Here is an 18372-nt window from a genome sequence, read left to right as displayed (position 1 = left end):
GGATGCTGCTGCTGCTGCTGTGCTAGTTGTACATGTACTCTGAGGTCGCCCTTTACGCTCGGCGATCACTTGCTGCTTTGCTACGACCAACAATCGCCATCAATCAACAATATTGAAATAAAATGGATTAAAATCATGTCTGTTTTATTTTCCCGTATATAAATAACAACGCATTAACGATATCGCCAACGTTTAGTGCATAATAGCAAATGTAGACAAAAAAGAAATATTTTATCTTTTCGATATGGTTTATCCTGTGATGCATGTACATTTGACATTAACCTTCCTACAAATGACTCAGAGATGCAAATATGCATGGTGTCGCACAGATATCGATGAATAAGGAAAAGTGCATACTGATTTTACAAAATATATGGTAGATACAATAGCTTTCTTGTAGCTCTTGTTTATTTTTTACCTATTCTTAAGCGGGACTCTTTCAATGTCTTGAAATTTGCTTGCAAATTTTCAGCATGCTAGAAATGACGTAAATTGCATTTGTTTACAAACAGCGCAATGTTTTCTGAAGATGAGATTTACGACAGTGACGGAGTTTAGAGGTTAGACGATTGGAGGTTGAAATAACACTTTGTCTTCAATACGTATACTTAAAGAATAAAACAATCTCTACTAAGTCTTGTAATTTCCTTCAATTATACTTTTTAAATTTACCTGAACGTTCCAAAATGGCATTTTTCTCCAAGGCTGAGAGGTTTCTGTCGTCTTTTCTGCTACCGTTTTCACATTTTCTAAAACCGATTGCAAAAATTTTCAGCAATAATTTCCTCTTGAAAAATAAAGTACAAAATTTATCTACCTTATGTGACTAGAATAGAGAAGATTTATCTAGGAATACGTTATAATTTAGTCTTAAACACTCTCATATATAATTTCTATAATATGTACGAGAATATCTTCGATCATGTTAGTTTGATTCTGCATAGGCCTACTTGTTCAAATATGAATATATCTGTATCAAACTGACTAAATTCTTCAAAACTGTATTTCCTCAAATAATTGTTTCCAAGATGTTAAGGGTCCTCCAAACTCCTTCAACAAAGCATTATGTTCTACTATCATTTACTATCACTTTTAGGTAGTATATCAAGCATTAAAACATTATCAGGAATTGAAATATGTTTTTTTTTTTTTTTTTTTTGTTTTTTTTTTTTTTTTTTTTTTTTTTAAAAAGTTTTTTCAGTATATTGAGTTGAAAGAATTTCTAGTTTCGATAAATAACTTTTCAGGGTTTTTTTCCCCTCAAATTTATCATTAAGATAAAAAAGGAAAAGCAACAACTTAATTTAAGCAGTCGACTTATTTACGAAATTAACGAAAGTTTCAAAATATTGAAATGTCAATTTTCTAAAATCAATGGATGAAAAATTACGATAGAATCCTGAGAGAGTGGGGGGGGGGGGGGGGAATAAATGAAAAATTACAACACGATATTGAATAGGAAATACAGTCCCAGGAAAATATCACCGGTTAACAATCCATACAAAAGCGGAAAAAATGTATTTTTTCTTGATATACCTCTCAAGTTATTGGGTGCAGAGAATCCTTGAATATATAATTTCAATATATACATGTAACTACATCGTTCTATTATATTTTTTTTTTATCTGCAATTGATTTTTCCTTTTGTGTGTTAAATGACCAAAATTTTATAATTACATAAAATTTGTTTGCATACCTTTAACAAGATAAACTTCAAGATCTTTAAACCTAAAATCTCCCTCGGATAATGGACACGCTTCGAGACAGACATCATTGTTATAGCTGTTTCCAAGATTTTCTTGTTCCATTTAAGTTAATTAATTGTTGATTTGTATCCAGATAATGTGCACCTTGTCCAAATTGAAAGCCCCCTTGATGCGCAAAATTCACATCGTTAAAGAAAGTATACAGATCGCATTGTGAATATTGCAACGGCTGATTCTAAACCATCTGATTTCTTAACTGAATATTTAAGTTCCCTCCAAATGTTGGACCCCAGGTTGGTACTCCACACGCAGCCAGCTTTGGTGTATGAACATCAAGTTTGTGAGCATACTCTCTATTCCGCTTCTTTAGTTGGAAGAGAAACGCTTTCTCATCCTTAATCGTGGCATAGTTCGAGTTCCAGCTTTCAGAGAGATACCCCCCAAACACGTTACCAATGGCGTTATGAAGAACAGTTACCGTAGGACCTTTATTATCACAAAGTCTGTGAAATGTTTGTGCTGATAATCCATCCCGACTTATTTTGTACAAAAGCTGAAAATAACAAGGATTTCCTATCCACAATGATAGCGTATCTGCTTCTTTCTTATCAAGAATTACTTACTAGGAGCACACGGCGGGTGTGACCGGTCGGCAGGGGATGCTCACTCCTCCATGGCACCTGATCCCACCTCTGATGTTTGGAGGTCCTAGTTTGCTCTCCTTCTATTTTGTATTGATTAATGGACTTTTGAACTTGAATACTGTTCGTTATTTCCATATCTTTCATTCTGGATTTGACTGCGCCATAATGCCTATAAGGCAAGTACTGTATAAGTATATGATGGCATTGCATAAATTCTTTTTTTAGATAATCTCTTCATGTCAAAGTGGTAATAAATCATCATTGGGTATTTCAAACAAAAGACTAAAATGCTTCTCTTTATTGAATAGACACACTGCACATTCTCGACCTGTTATTTTCGTTGTTTTGGTTAAAGGCTATCTTTTCATTAACATGAACGTTTCAATCTTTGCGTATAATGATGTATCCCTAACAAAAATTTACTATAGTTAACTACAGTGAAAACTTTGACACTTTGATTTACTATAAAACTTTACTCTAAAACTTTTTTTTTGAGATTTCAAAGCCTAAAATATCTAAAATTCGAAAACAGTAATGTAAAAATTGGAAATAATGTGTGAATATACAAATAATATTTCAATTTAATATAAAAAAAATGTGTAGGTATGAATTGAAGAACAAAAAATATAACGATCAGAAATCCATAGTAAAAATACTTTGATTTACTATAGTGAAAAAACTTTGATACTATAGTAAACTATAGTTCACTATAGTACTTTTTTGTTAGGGATGTAACGATTACTTTATCGGTCATTGTGTCCTTGGCAATAACACAGTTTCATCCGATTTCTTCAAAACATTAGGAGTTCCCTTTCTTGTAAAAAAAAATCTTAATATTAAATAATCATGTCCTTCAACGTTACTTGTTTTTCAAAATGTTAGCTGTTCCTGTCATTGAATGAGTTTCAGATACTTTAGTTTTCGACTAACATTAGATCTTCTCTAAATGTTTATATTAAGACAAATTAATTCCTTTGAGATCATTCAAAACCATCAAAGCAGCCGTTTCTTTCTGTCTGCGTAATAATCAAATGATTCTTAGTAAGATTCATACTTTTTTTCTAAAACAAATACAATCTACAAAGTCTATGTACGCGAACAGACAAATCCTTTATTTTAATACGTATACAGTTAAACTTGACTAATCCGGATGTTATGTATCCCGAAATCTTGCCTAATACGATTTGAATTTTAAGTCCCTTGTTGTCTATATTGTTGTCTAATCCGACAAGTGGATCTTGAAAAGCCTTCTATGATTAATAGCTGTGAGGTTAATGAAACTTGCTATTTTGTTAAATAACGAACATCTTCTTTAAGTAGTACATGCAATTTTTCCATAACAATTAACACTTTCAGTTATATTTTCACAACACATGAAGCATATTCGAGTGAGCACAAAACGTTGCTTGTTTTAAATCCTTTACTCAAAGTAGACAAGTTGTCTTATACTTTATTTATTTATTTATAACAATTTATTTATTTATCATATATTTTTTTATTTATCCTATTTTATATATTATACTATCAATTTTTCTCATTCATTAATTATGAAATAAAATAATTATTTTTTTCAACATTTCAATAGGGTGAGAAACCAGTTTTATAAACTTACAACTTCCTCTCCTTAAATATAGCACATAATTTACGTGCAAAATTATATTAAAAAACGTATAAAAATATTATAGTTGTTATTATAACTATGTCAACCAACAGGATTCATTTATGACTTCGTGAACAGCAGCTAAAATGCAGTTTTTAACTCTAATGATTAGGTTTTTCATTGTCCCAAAGTAGTATGCGTATTTCTATGATATCAACAGAGATAACCAAAAGATTATTTCGAACATTAAGATATTTTCTGCAAACAAATAAAATATGGTTGGCATCTACTTGTTTACCACGAGAGCAATAAGGATTGTCAATGATATTGCGTTTATTCAAATCTTGGTTGTGTACAAAGTTGTGCCTTAATTTAGTATGGATTATATTTGTAATGCGTTTACCATTGCTTTTGAAACCATGTTACTTATAAATCTACCCCCCCCCCCCAAAAAAAATAACAGAGATGGCTTCTCTTGTATATGTATGTAATGAATTCCATTTTTAACAGCGTTTGGTACAAATGAGCTATTAAATATTTTTTACCTGTCTGCACGTTGGATTCGTTAATTAATCTTTATTACGTGCATAATACATTTACCTGTATTTTGATATGTTTATGTTTTCTTTTTTTTTTTTACTCTATTCCTTGGATTATTTCTCGTAAATATCCCGGTACCTTACAATTAATAACTGTAAACTTTGTAATCAATTTTGCGAGGTAAAGAAGGTTTTTCAAGGGTATCCATCCTGTTTTGATAAAAAGTGATTCTCTTGATTCTGTAGCATTGCAAGACCAGTATCTATCCTACCGGCCATTTATGGTACTTTTTCGAGTTTTTCTCCATCAGATTATGTGCAGCCAAACCAGAAAACTGAAGTTTATTCAAGTATAGGTCTTACATATGCTGTATACATTATAGAAAGAGTCATCTTAACTATTGAAATTTTAGCTTCTTTATTAACCCGAATTTCCTATATGAATTACCGGTTTTTACAATGCTATCAATTTATACAGATCGACTGAGATATTGTTACAAATGAAGACCCAAGTAGCGATGCAGTGGTACAAATTCCTGTGTATTGATTTAGAAAAAGATATTTATTCTTTAAAAGGAAAAATGCAACCTTTGTTTTTGATGGATGAAATCATAACAGCCATTTGTTCGACCATTTATCAGAACTATGACTTTTTTCGCTTTGAAGATGTTATATTAAGCATTTGCCCTACAAGGAGAGTGTAAACAATATTATTGCAGAGATGTTAGCATTTTTATGATCGGCTTCGGCCGATCACAGTTGATTCCATATTAGGCATCCGGCAGATTTAACTATCGGCGCACACATTCCGCCCTACACTACTTTGTTTACTATGCTCTGACAGCTTCGTGTAAATCTTTCCAAACATGTTAAGTATACTAACGAGCATTATTTTAATGCATTTACCTGAAGACATAAACGTTTATACAGTTACATGTTGAATAAACTTACATTTTTCTTTTCATGCGTAAGAATTTCATTCGGAAGTACACTTCCCTAAAGGGTGAAGTTTATCATCATTGGTGTTTCAGAAAGCAATAAAATATGCAAGTCAAATCGAATAAAGGAAGCGCGACTCTTCCTTTTCTGTCTATTTATAGCATTGTGGACTTTCACCAAATCCCATTTCAGTTTAGATGTATTTTGAATTTTACCGAAATATTGATTTCAAAAAAGTGTTCGACACATCACATAGCCAAATCATAACATGAAATCACATTGTCTCCATCTACCTACGATGACGCTATCTCTAATTTTAGAATGTATCGATTGGTTTTGCTCACGGCTGATAAATCTTCTGGCGTTTAGCGGGAAACATTCATTCAAGGTCGTTAAAACTATTTTCATAGCCCTTACTTTGCTAGGTATATTCCTGAACATAATTACTTATATTGTTAGTAAGAAAAAATCGTTTACAAAATTGACTAGGTGAGAAACTGAGCAGAATAGATGCATGAGTACTTCAGTTTTATTTCCTAGCAACTTTTATACATGTAGCTCTGTTAAAAGTTCGATAGTTAATTTATCTGCAGAGTTTTTTTTACACAGATTTAGCCCGTTTGATTTCATGTCTCTCATCCTGTTTCAAAAAAATGTCAACGTTACATCTTTCCAGTAATAAGAAATTTTTAAAGGTAACATAATGTGGTCATACTACTCAGTATAACAATATTGCCCTGTTAAATTTTGTTCTTCATTTTAAATTTGGTATGCCTTTACACGTTATAATCAGTTGAGAAAGAATTGTGAAATTAAATATACATTATACATACATGCATATACTTATAGAAAAATATTAATTTAAGGCAATTAAAATAAAAAGAAATGTCTAAAAACTTATTTCAAAATATTTCATAATGCTGACTTTAAGATCCCATGCCCATCATTCCTTTATAAGGAATACTTGTTTTTTTTTGTTTTGTTTTTTTTACCCTTAGGTTAAATCTTATGAATCAAAGCTGTGTTCAACTCCAGGTACAAGTCGATGTCAATCGATCGTAATATTTGCTTTGCTTATGCAAGTCATATATAATATCAATTATATAATCCAAATATGCCTACCAAAGCCTCTAAGCAGTAAATCAAAAGTATTTTCAGACGCAGATAATGTGTTTCATTTCCTAAATGAAATGGTTGTGCTTCCTGCGTACAAGTAATAAATTGACGAATGTAGAAAAAACAGTTAACTTGTGTACCTTTGTGACAGATAAAGTTCCTTGAACAGTTACTTGAAAACTGTATTTTTACTTTCGTTTTAAAATTAATTTTAAAAAATACGGGATGGCGGTCGAATATAAAATAAACAAGTTGCTGTCCTTTAAAAAAGGACTGCAATACGTGGACCATATGCATGTGTTTCGAAACGAAATTCAAAGAAAATTTCTAGATTTAGTGAGTTTACAAAGGTGTAATTAAGTTTAATCTTTTTTTTCCTAATTTTCATCTTTATTTAAGTCTGTTTAATTAGGCTGTAATGATTAGAAAAATCATGACCTTGAAATGATGTGAATATGAAATGTTGATCTAGGTATCTATCACAATTGTAATTTAGCTTTTAAAATTAACAACAGAATTAAAAGAGGCTTAAGCGTGCAGGTATCATAATCTCCATTGGCGTATAAAGGGAGGGGGGGGGGTCGGGTGTTGGAACCTCCTTTATTTTTGCAGAAAGAGGAAGAGAGAGAGAATGTTTATTCTGTAATACATATTTTTTTTACATCTAGTATTTTCAATAAAATATGAAGTACTTCAATCTCTGCCCTTCCTGCTCTCTAGATAGAGTTTTGCTTATTGCTTCCTCCGTGTACCTTCACAATACCGGTCCCGGGCCTCGACCACCCACATGTAACTTGAAATATTTCACTTTGATATCATCGGAAGATTCCAGCGAACGAACGTACGGCTATGCCATTTTTTGACCATCTTCTAAAGTAACTAACTTTAAGAAGTATGCATAAAAAGTCATGAAAGGGAGTATCCGTAAGAGAATATTATCCTTTACAAAAATTTTGATATTTCTTATGCAAAATTTGTACATGACAATTAATTGTCATGTACAAATTTTGCCTAGGAAATATCAAAATTTTTGTAAAGGACAATATTTATCTCCTTATACTATAGGAATATTTTAACCATTGAAGAGAAAGGTTCAAAATGTCCCGTAGTATGTGGGGGAGGGGGGCTCACTTTTTCTTTAAAAAATCTTTTGTTAGAATTTGAATATATAAGTTTTAATTTGCATTGGAAGCTCGCCCGCACTTTTTGTTGCGGAAAGGTTCAAAATACAGAAAATCAAACATTTAAGAGAAATCAAAATGTACCCGAAAAGTTAGACGAAGTCCCCCACCCCCCACCCCCCCCCCACCCCCCCAAATAGGATTTTAGAGGGTGGTGCACATGTTGTTATTTTTTTTATTTATTTCTGCTTGTCAACTCTTTTTGGAGGTTGTACCCTTTGAAAACCGTTGCTACGGGCTTGAATGTAAGTGCCTGTGGTGTGACTTAGACCCCCCCCCCCCCTTTACTAAAGCGTCTCGAGTTATCTTAAACAATGCTAAGTTATCGATTAACTCGATCAATTTAAAAACACAAAAAAGAGATTAATTTTGTGTGTGTGTGTTTCTTCGTCTGTCTCATTTAAATAACGGAATGGTTAATATACAACACCTGCAATCGTAACTTCTCGGCAGAAGGTCTGAGAATCTTATCGCACGTGTGTAGACCTAGGCTATTTGGTCTTGCAAGCACAGGTATGTGTATTGTTTGCTAGTGACGCTTAGACTGGTGACGGTATTTGCTACAAACATGAAGAACTATACACCAGTTTCATAACATGTACAGTTTTTTTTTCTAGTGAAAATTGGAGTAAATTAAAAGTCGAATATTTTGGATACGGGGTAACCCAAATCTATTCTTGTTACAACGACCGTCAATGCATCCATGGGCGAGTTCATTGGTTACTCTGAAAGGTGGCACAGGTTTACCTTTCGTTAACATTTTCTACAATGATCTGCTTACTTTGAGTGATTGTACTTTCATAGCAAAGTTGTTAAATTTTATTCCCGATTGGCCTATAAGTTTTGTCATTTAACTGAAAAAAATCGGGCTATTTCGATACATGTAATGCTTAACGGCTGGGACTTGAGATCTGTACTAGATTTATACGGAAGTATCCTATCATTGGAAAGATAGATGGTACACGTGTAGCACAGATCTGTAGTACGCAGATTTTTTTTTTTTGGATGTTTCTCCCTCTCCCCGTCATGGAAAAACATTGCTACAGGCCTTTATCAAACTATATTTGGATTGCTGTCTATCAAATTATTTTGCAAACCTTGATGCACAAAACTAATGCCGGTAAACATGGCAAAGACTATCTTTTAAAACCTAGTGTTTTAATTCAACATGTTCAAGCTGTTAAGCTATCTCTATAAGTTCTTCCTACTTATTTAAAATGCTTGTACCATAGAATTTAGTTTGTATATAAGGATATATGTGTTAAAGAGAAATTCAGATCTTGGTTACGCCAAAGAATACATAAATACGATGTGCAGATTTTAGAGCGAGGTTTGCCAATGATTGGCATTTTCTAATTCGAAGAGGGCGAATTGTTCTACGGGCAAGTTGTCTTAGGGGCGAACTCTCTAGCATCCTCGCGCATGCGTAGCCTGACGTAAGCCCATGGCATCCGGTTTAACTCCGCTAATATATTTTCTGCGTGGACCTCAGGGTCCACGCAATGATTTGAAGTATGAAGAATATCTTTAAAAATTAACACTGATAAAAAATAAAATCAAAGCATATGAACTTATTTGTGATCATCGACTGTGCTACTTATACTTAGTAATACAAAACTTGTTTAAACGTCGGTACATATGTACTTCTTTTTTCAATACATATCCATTTTACGTACTAACGATAAGTTAGAAAAACTGCAACTTTAAGCTTCTAGAATTGTAACAGGGTTAACAACTATAGCTTCTAAAGATTCACTATACTTTGAAACGGGATGGGAACCTCTTAGTTGTAGAAGACAAGAAGCTAGAATAAAAACTATGTTCAAGCTTCATAATAATTTAGTGCCTGAATACCTAATGGACATACTTCCAGATATGCGCTGTAACACATCTATCTACTCTACAAGAAATTCTCAAAATTATGATATTCCAAAATGTCGATTACAAACTTATGAGTCTACATTTATTCCGACAGTAGTTAATGAATGGAACTCAATTCCACTTGAAATTCGAAATTTACAGTCAATGTCAAAATTCAAATCTTAAATTAATACTAAAAAATCTGCTCCACCATCATACTTTGATTACGGTAACAGACGACTAAATGTTCTTCAAACCAGACTACGGCATAATTGAATAGTGACCTTTATAGATGGAATCTAATATCAAGTCCTTTATGCTCGTGTGGTAAAGTTGAGGATACATATAATTATTTTTTTGTATGTCCAACGTATGAGAAATCCAGAAAAGAATTTTAAATATTTTTTTATAATTTGACAAGATCCACATTCTAGATACACATGTCTTATTATGAGGGGTAGATTCATTGAATGCTGCAGAAAATGAACGTCTCTTTTCTTTTGTTCAAACATTTATTAAAAATTCTGGTAGATTTCCTTGTTAGCATTAATTAATGTATCAGTATATGCACTTGTACAACATTAAGTGTATCTATATACTAGCGAAATGCATCGATTTGTAAACCTTTGCAAATATTGTATATTTTAAAACTTCATGTTTAACTGTGACGATTTGTGTAAATTTACTTGTAGGGAGAGGGCGTAATAAGTTTTCAGAACTTGTGCCAAATCCCATTGTATTTATAAATTACAATGAAATACATGTATGTTCAAACCAAACCACTACGTACTAGCGAATGATTGGGGAAAAAAATAGAACAAAAGCTAATATTAACCACTCAAATTAACAAAAAATATATAAACCGTTTACTTTCAACGCCACTTTTACTATTACGTATTGATGATGTGTCAAATATATATATGTAGTGAACATAAAACTTCATTTGTTGGCTTTAATCAAAAGCTTTAGTTACAGTTTTAAAATTAAGATGATATTAAACGAATAATAAGGAGGAAGATATTTAACGGACAAAATAAAGTATAAAAATCCAGAGTATTGATAAAAATTACTGATATCAAATTTTGTTTAAATTTAATTAAGCACAAAACGAATGCGTTAATCACTAAGTAAAAATAAAGTATAAAAATCCAGAGTATTGGTAGAAATTACGAATTTCAAATTTTGTTTAAATTTAATTAAGCACAAAATGAATGCATTAATCACTAAGTAAAAAGTAAACAGAGTGTATATATATATATATATATATATATATATATATATAGCATGGCTTCGTTAATTTGGTTGGTGTCCAGATCACACACAGCTTAGAAAAGAGCACGGTAACAGATTGGCCTATTAGATGTAAATAAGCTTTAACTTAGTACATGTATGTGCCATTCCTGTTAAAACACAAAACTGTTTATAGTTAGAAACTCATCACCTTATCAACAACAGGATATACATATTTGTTTTTGTTGATCACTGTAAATAACTTTGAGATTCTATTCTTCCAACTGAATAATTGTCGGGTACATTTTCGGCATCAATTAGACTGCACGAGACAAAAATTTCATGTTTGTATCGAATTAACGTCTTGTAAATTTTGTCGTATGATTTTCCTGAGAAGAAAAACTATAAATAAATTTACATATTGTTGTGGATAGATGGTTCACTGGATACACTTTTCCCCTTTTATACATTTATGATGAAAATTTCTTCCAAAGATATTAATAGTCCTACAAGTCAATTGAAATATGTTAAAACACTATATAACTGTTTCAAGATAGTAACTGTTTCTACTGATATTAGTGGGTCAAAAGTTTTCATACATTCCAGTGCTGTATGGTGGCTTCAGACTGTACACGTCATTCATAAATTGATTTTGTTGTAACACGTAGATACTGTCGTACGTATAAACACCAAGGCTACAGCCGGTAAATACATTGGAAAAAAATAATTTTTACAATATAAATTCTAAAGAGTTTTTGGTTTTGTTTTGTTTTCAAAGTAGGAAACGTAAGGTAATTCACCAGAAAATCATATACAGAGTCACTGTATTCTTTTTTCTTCAAATTTATCAGCTGGACTTGTTCTTCTGTTTGAGAGATTTCATACTGGTCCTCTAAGTAATCATCTGCATAAATAAGAGTCTGTCTTAGCGCTGTCAGAACTAGGATATTAATAGGAGTGTACAGTTGAGTCTCCTTTTCGTAATTCTTTACCGGAAACACGTGACCCCTTGGAAGGCCAATGAGTTCCGCAGTTTTCTCGAGTGCTTTTTTGCAGGCCTCGCTATAGAAGAGCATACGTACATCTTTATCAGCCAGAGGACAGATTTTGTCCAATTTGGTCAGATACACGACCTGTGGAATGCCTGGCCAATAAAAAAAAGGTTGTATTAGAGCTACTTGCAAATAATGGAACTAGTGTCTTAATATAAATCTTACCCTTTAATATTCTCATCGTTTATTCCATCATCTCTTTTATTCTTTCAACTCAATGCCATATCCCATATGCATTCTCAATAATGAAAAGGCGTGGAAAGCAAATATTTTAAATATTCAAATTAACTTAGTGATATAGAGCATCTCATTATTTACCCCTTTCTACCATCAGAGATTGAAATTCCAACAATTTTCGAGGGACGCTTCCTTGCAGAACATCAACAGAACTTCCGTCTATAATGAAAGCCGCGCAGTGAATTTTGTCCTTAAATGAAGGTCTGGAATTAAACCCTGGATCCCTTTGGCAGGCATTTGCCATAGGATTAAACTGCAAAAATTGACTATCAAACATTAATTTGCACTTCCTTAATTTGTTTTCATATGTACAAACTGAATACAGATTGTTTGGCGAAGTACAATTACAAAGTAGCTGCTGATAGAATGCCGACCTTGTACTGATCAGAAAGATACCCGTCTAGTAAAAGTCCCATGTCTTGGGTTTTGATGGACATTTCTTCTTCTATTCCACGGGTGTCACAAAGCCGGAAATTAAGATAGCCACCCGTCTCTTGGTTCCTGATTCTGTATTTACGTAGCTTTAAAGGGTATAGGCATTTATTTTACATGACCTTTTTAAATGATTATCAAATTTAAAACTTCCAATCTTAAGAGATGTGTGTATTTTTTTTTTTTTTTTTTTTTTTTTTTTTTGACGATAGATGGGCGTTAGGAGTGCATAATTATCAATAATTACTTTTTTATATTTAAACTATTTCCAGATGTAGTTATTAAATTAATTTCATTCTGACTTACATTCGTAGTCACACTGTGTGGAGAATTTCCAGCACAAGCACGTGCAGTAATTTCACCACGAAAAATGGAGTTGACTGTATTGAAGAAACTTGATTTCCCAGAGCCTATCTGTCCTACTAGTAAAATATTAACATCCGGAATGTTCATGTCTTTCAGTGGTTTGTAATTGGAGACAAAGTGCTTCAAAGTTTGGAAATTCTGAAGAAAAGAAACCATCATTGTAAGTGTACGAAATTGCAATAAACATAATTTACCATCAATCCATCATTGTCACGTATTTTAAATTCAATGTTTTTGCCTTTCAAAAAATGTACATTTCATAGAGAGAAAAAGAAAATTAAATCTCAACTTTTTCATCCCAGAGTGGTGGTTCCCTCCATGTCTTTGTCGGCAATTGTGGCTGTGGAGGAACAACGGCGGGTCTCCTAGCTTAATGAAAATGAAATAAATTCTACATTGACTGACTTAGCTCACACACTTAAATAACTTAAAATGAATAGGATTCGTTTATTGGTTTGAATTGGTTTTGTTAAAAACACTAACAAAAAAGGGGCCAAAGAAAAACTTGTTTTAAAAAATCCCTACCTTGCACTGAATAAACTTCTAAATCAAATACACACATGTGACCATTATTTATAGCATGCATATTCTCAGATGGTCTTTGGAATGCTGATCCAAATTCAGCCCGACCATTGAGCGTGAAGAATCGCGTCTGACTCCCACGTTCAATAGACATATTGACGTCATCATGAAATGTCATCATATCAGATGCCCTACTCCTGCTGATTGTGGTTGAAAATCCAGCTCGGTTTACTCCTTTCATTGCATATATTTGATTGTTTGGATTTATCACAGACATGTCCGCTTCACCAAAAGTTGGTCCTAACTTTTGATGTGCATAGGCAGCTTTATTTGTATTGGTAACGGCAAATTTCCTCGGTCTTTTGACACCGTTAAAGTATAATGTAAACAGAAACGCATGCTCATCTTTGATGTAACCACCAGAGGAGTTCCAATGTTTCAGGAGGAAGCCTCCATATGCACTGTTGTCAGTGTTATATAGAACTGTCACTGTTGGACCTTTATCATCACAGAGTTGATGAAATTTAGATGCTGAACACCCGTCACGACTGATTTTGTAAAGCAGCTCAAAATGGCACGCCTTACCAATCCACTGCGACAGCTGGTCCCTATCATCCGCCGTTAGTAGTTCTGTTGATCTAATAATGATATATATATTTTTTCAAATACCGTACTGCATAACGCACAATGAATTAATCATTGAATTAATCCCTTCTAATTACATACTTTGTAATAAATACAGTTTTTTTGTTTTTTTGTTTTTTTCGCATAAGCGATATGCCTGACGTCACAGGGCTGATACGGATCCTGCAGGACTGATACGGAATTATATCACACCCCTATATTAAATTAGATTTAACCTTAAAAGACAGTACTTTTGATAATACATCTGTTTTTCTTTCACATTCTCTTAATTTTCTCTTATCTTACTGTTCTTTGATATAATGAGCTATACATGTCAGTAATCGGAGCATGATTATTTTTTTGGTATTTTCTGAAGTTGATGTGTGCTGTCTTTTATTACTAAGTTTGTAATAAACATACTTTTTCCACATCACATCGGCCCTCTGGCTGCCATTTGTGTCCCGGGCTGATTCAGGATAAGATATGTAAAAAGGTACATATTATTTTCTATTTATAGGCTTAAAGACAAGAGGAAACATACCTACATCGATATCGTGCTCGTATTTCACAGGCAAAGTATTCATTGCCTTGGAGTTTCATAAAGACAGCCAGCTGATATCTAATGAACTACTTTGTAAAGCACATACATTTACCGTTGCATTGTTGATCCCATATTTCAATTTGATATTTCACTTTTCCACCAAAAGGAAAGAGGTTAAAACATGGAAATATACATATCATGTATATGAACGAACATTTGTTTTCATGGGGGAATGAACTAGATCTACATTATAAAAATCCTCATTGAAAGTTGGCCTCTAGTTATCACTGCTCCAATATTCTTTGTTACATCAATATCAGACATTTATACTTTGGAAAAATAGTAACATATAAATAAAAAGGGAAAGAATGTAAAAATGATTATTTGATTTAATTTGATTAACTCTCATTTTGTGTGCAAATTCTCAAACGCTTTCATCATATACGTAATTATTAATATACTTAATTTAATATAAGGAATATGTAAATCTAAATTTTTATAATTTTCTTACCTGTCCATCTTGTATGTTGTTTTGGTATTTCTTTTCTGGAACGGCCTAATTGTTTTAAAGCCACCTTATCATATGATATTTTCAGAAAATCAATGTTTACATGACTTTTTAAAAATCGTTTGATTTGATCGCGCTGTTGACAAAAGATTTAAATGGCATCTGATATGGCATCTCATATATGCCAGTAAACACTAACCTATTTTAGGGCAATAATATATATATATATATATATATATATATATATATATATATATATATATATATATATATATATATATATATATATATATATATATATATATATATATATATATATATATATATATAAAATATATAATATACAGTTATGGAATGGGTATGAGGGAAATAGCAAATTTATGGTTCCCCGAGGGAAATAGTTTCCTGCCGAGGGGAACCATAAATTTGATATTTCCCGAGTACCCATTCCATAACTGTTTTATTATACCGAAACAAACAAAGGAGATTTATTAACGTAGATATTTAGACATTTTTATAACAATATACCGGCATTTATATAAATAATCAAAAATGCATGTGATTCCAATTTTGTTAAATATATAATGCATCAATACGGAAAAAAATAAAATTATTTTAAAAAAAATAATTTCACTAACATTTCGAAGGATTACCGTTGTCCTCTGTTTGCTTAGAAATTCAAGTATGATTTTGACATCGCATGTTGAAATGTTTTGACGTCATAGTTACATTGCTTATAACATTACGTCACGGACTCGAGATTCCTTGAACGCTCCGCCCACTGTTCATTTTAATTGGTTAGAATTAATAATAAATATTCATGAGGGAGTAGTCCCAGGGAGTAGCTCTGATTTTTCAGGGAGTAGTCCTCAGATGGGGGGAATAGTATATTCTCGGGAAAATATACAGTTTTATGGTATTGATTTTATATAGAGTAATAAGAGTAGAGGTATAATAAATATATATATATATATATATATATATATATATATATATATATATATATATATATATATATATATATATATATATATAAAACGGGAACCAGTTATTGTACCTTTACATAGTTAGTGGGCTTGGTCTGTTCCTTTAGTATTACTTAGTAGAGTTTAAAGATAATTTTGCATACTTTGGGGCAGATTGAGTACACTTTGCGGCCATAGCCAAACTGGTTCCCGTTACATTTTTGGTGCCGTGACCAGGATTCCTAGATAAAAACCATGACTTCACCTTTATTTAGCTTCCATACATCAACCCCTAAAGAAAGTGGTGCTAGACCTAAGGTCTTGAGTCAGGGTGCTAGAAATAAAGATCTAGATGATAGCTTTGATAATGATTTTGTAGCCCTTGAGAAAGAGCATGAAAGTATGTGTCTGGAAGATGCAGAGAAAGAGTTTGAAGAGCTCAAAGCTCGTTTCAATAGGTGTAAGCAAGATCTGGAAGAGAGTAGAGCCTCGGGTGAGAGTGAAAAAGTAGAATCTACTGATAAAAAGCAAGATAAGAAGGTCTCTTTTGAATTACCTACACAGGATGCTCACTTTTTAGAGAGTAGGGAGATGCAGTTAGAAAGGGATGCTTTGCTAAAGAGAATACAGGAGTTAGAACAAGTAGAACTAGAATTATCTGCACAGTTAAACTGTCACAATAGAATGCACTTTGTTCCACCACAGACAGATAGGTTTGCATTTGTACCAGAGACACCACATGCAAATAGAGCTACATCTACACTGGGTACACCACATGTAGACAGGGTTAACTTTGTACCAGAAACACCACATGCCTACAGAGCTACATCTACACAGAGTACACCACAGACAGGCCTACACCTAGACACAATTTTTCACGATCTGATAGGTTTACACCTGTAGATAGATCTTTTGTCAGTAGTTCATTTCAAGGTCACCCTATTAGGAAAGAGAAAGAACCTGATAAGTTTGATGGGAGAACAGTTGAATGGAAAGATTTTATAGTACACTTTGAACAGGTTTCAGATTGGAATAAGTGGACTTATCATGAGAAGTCTCAACAGTTGGTTATGTGCTTTAGGGGTGAAGCTCAGAAACTATTGGGCGACCTCACAGTTGAATTAAGATCAGATTATAATAAGCTTAGGTCTATCTTGACAAAGCGGTTCAATCCACAAGAATTGGTCATAGCTCATAGGTGTGAATTCAGATCACGTAGACGAAAACAAGGTGAAAGTCCTTCAGATTATGGGTATGCTCTCAGAAGGTTAGGTTGTCTAGCATTTCCTGATATGACTTATGATGACAGGGAAATTAACATTCTAGAACAGTTCATCAATGGCATAGGCAATTCGGCAATTCATGATCATGTTATTTTTCACCATCCTAAAACCTTAGAGGCTGCCATTTCATTAGCTATTGAATTTGAGTCTGTTAAGGGTCCACAATTGTCTATTGTCAAACCAGTTCATTTTGGTGACATTGTGAATACAGTTCAGTCAAAGGGTGAAAGTGAATCTAAGAAACAAGAAACCCTTAAAGAAATGTCAGAGTTAATGAAGTTAATGCAGGCTTGTGTAGATAAACTTTCAAAACTCAGACCACCAAGAGGGGGTAAGAGACACTCAGGGAACATGACATATACAGAATGTTACAATTGTCATAATTTTGGGCACCTAGCCAGACACTGTCCAAACAAGAACAGTTCCACACCCACACAGAGAAACACTCAACAAACAGACAAACCTACAAAACAGGAAAACTAGTTGGGGTTGCTCTTGACGCCCATAGTGCAGCCCAGAGTTGTAATGAAAATAAGGGCAAAAGTATCAAAATCAATGTTTTAAGAAGGTCTTGTCTTATTGCACATTGTCTGTTAGGGAATGATGTACATAAGTTTTTAGTTGACACTGGCTCAATGGCAAGTATTTTATCAAAGGATGTATATTTACAGTTGGATAATAGACCTAGGTTAGAAACAACTGATGTTATTCTCACTGCAGCAGATGGAAGTAACTTGAGAATTCTAGGGAAAGTTGACCTTCAGTTTAGTCTTGGTGAAATAAGTTTTTGTCATGAATTCATTGTTGCTGAGATAGATGACCTTCAGGGTATCTTTGGAATGGATTTTCTAGAGCAAAATGATGCGTCAATTCAGATTGGCAAAGGCTTATTAAAAATAGCCGGTCAACAAATTTAGTTAGACAGAGAACAAATTTCAGTTTGCACTAGAGTCAAGTTATCTAAAAAGATAGTTGTACCTCCTGATAGTGAAATTGTTGTTTCAGGTTATGCTCTTGGTTTGAAGGA

At 33.0% G+C, this 18372-nt stretch overlaps 2 protein-coding genes across 2 annotated transcripts; one reads left to right on the top strand and one right to left on the bottom strand.

Moving 5' to 3' along the window:
• Positions 1 to 11582: 11582 nt before the first annotated feature.
• LOC133176656 (interferon-induced protein 44-like) lies at positions 11583 to 15108 on the bottom strand (the record flags this gene model as incomplete). Its single annotated transcript, XM_061311754.1, has 7 exons — positions 15101 to 15108; positions 13428 to 14062; positions 13192 to 13271; positions 12843 to 13040; positions 12479 to 12625; positions 12186 to 12357; positions 11583 to 11959 (listed from the first exon to the last, which is right to left on the bottom strand). Coding segments are annotated over exons 1-7 (1617 nt in total), but the record flags the coding sequence as incomplete, so codon positions are not given.
• A 2024-nt stretch (positions 15109 to 17132) lies between these two features.
• LOC133176655 (uncharacterized) lies at positions 17133 to 17828 on the top strand. Its single transcript, XM_061311753.1, has one exon. It carries the CDS (start codon positions 17133 to 17135, stop codon positions 17826 to 17828), a length of 696 nt encoding a protein of 231 aa, XP_061167737.1.
• The last annotated feature ends 544 nt before the right edge of the window (positions 17829 to 18372 follow it).

Source organism: Saccostrea echinata, unplaced genomic scaffold (assembly GCF_033153115.1).
Source record: "Saccostrea echinata isolate AGI-Se365-2 ecotype Australia unplaced genomic scaffold, CSIRO_AGI_Sech_v1 ptg000080l, whole genome shotgun sequence".
Lineage (NCBI taxonomy): Eukaryota > Metazoa > Mollusca > Bivalvia > Ostreida > Ostreidae > Saccostrea > Saccostrea echinata.
The sequence above is the reverse complement of the archived record's forward strand: the minus strand, read 5'-3'. Positions and strand labels throughout refer to the sequence as shown.

Coding starts and splice junctions, on each gene's coding strand:
- LOC133176655 (XM_061311753.1), top strand. CDS start 17,133: ATGTGCTTTAGGGGTGAAGCTCAGAAACTATTGGGCGACCTCACAGTT.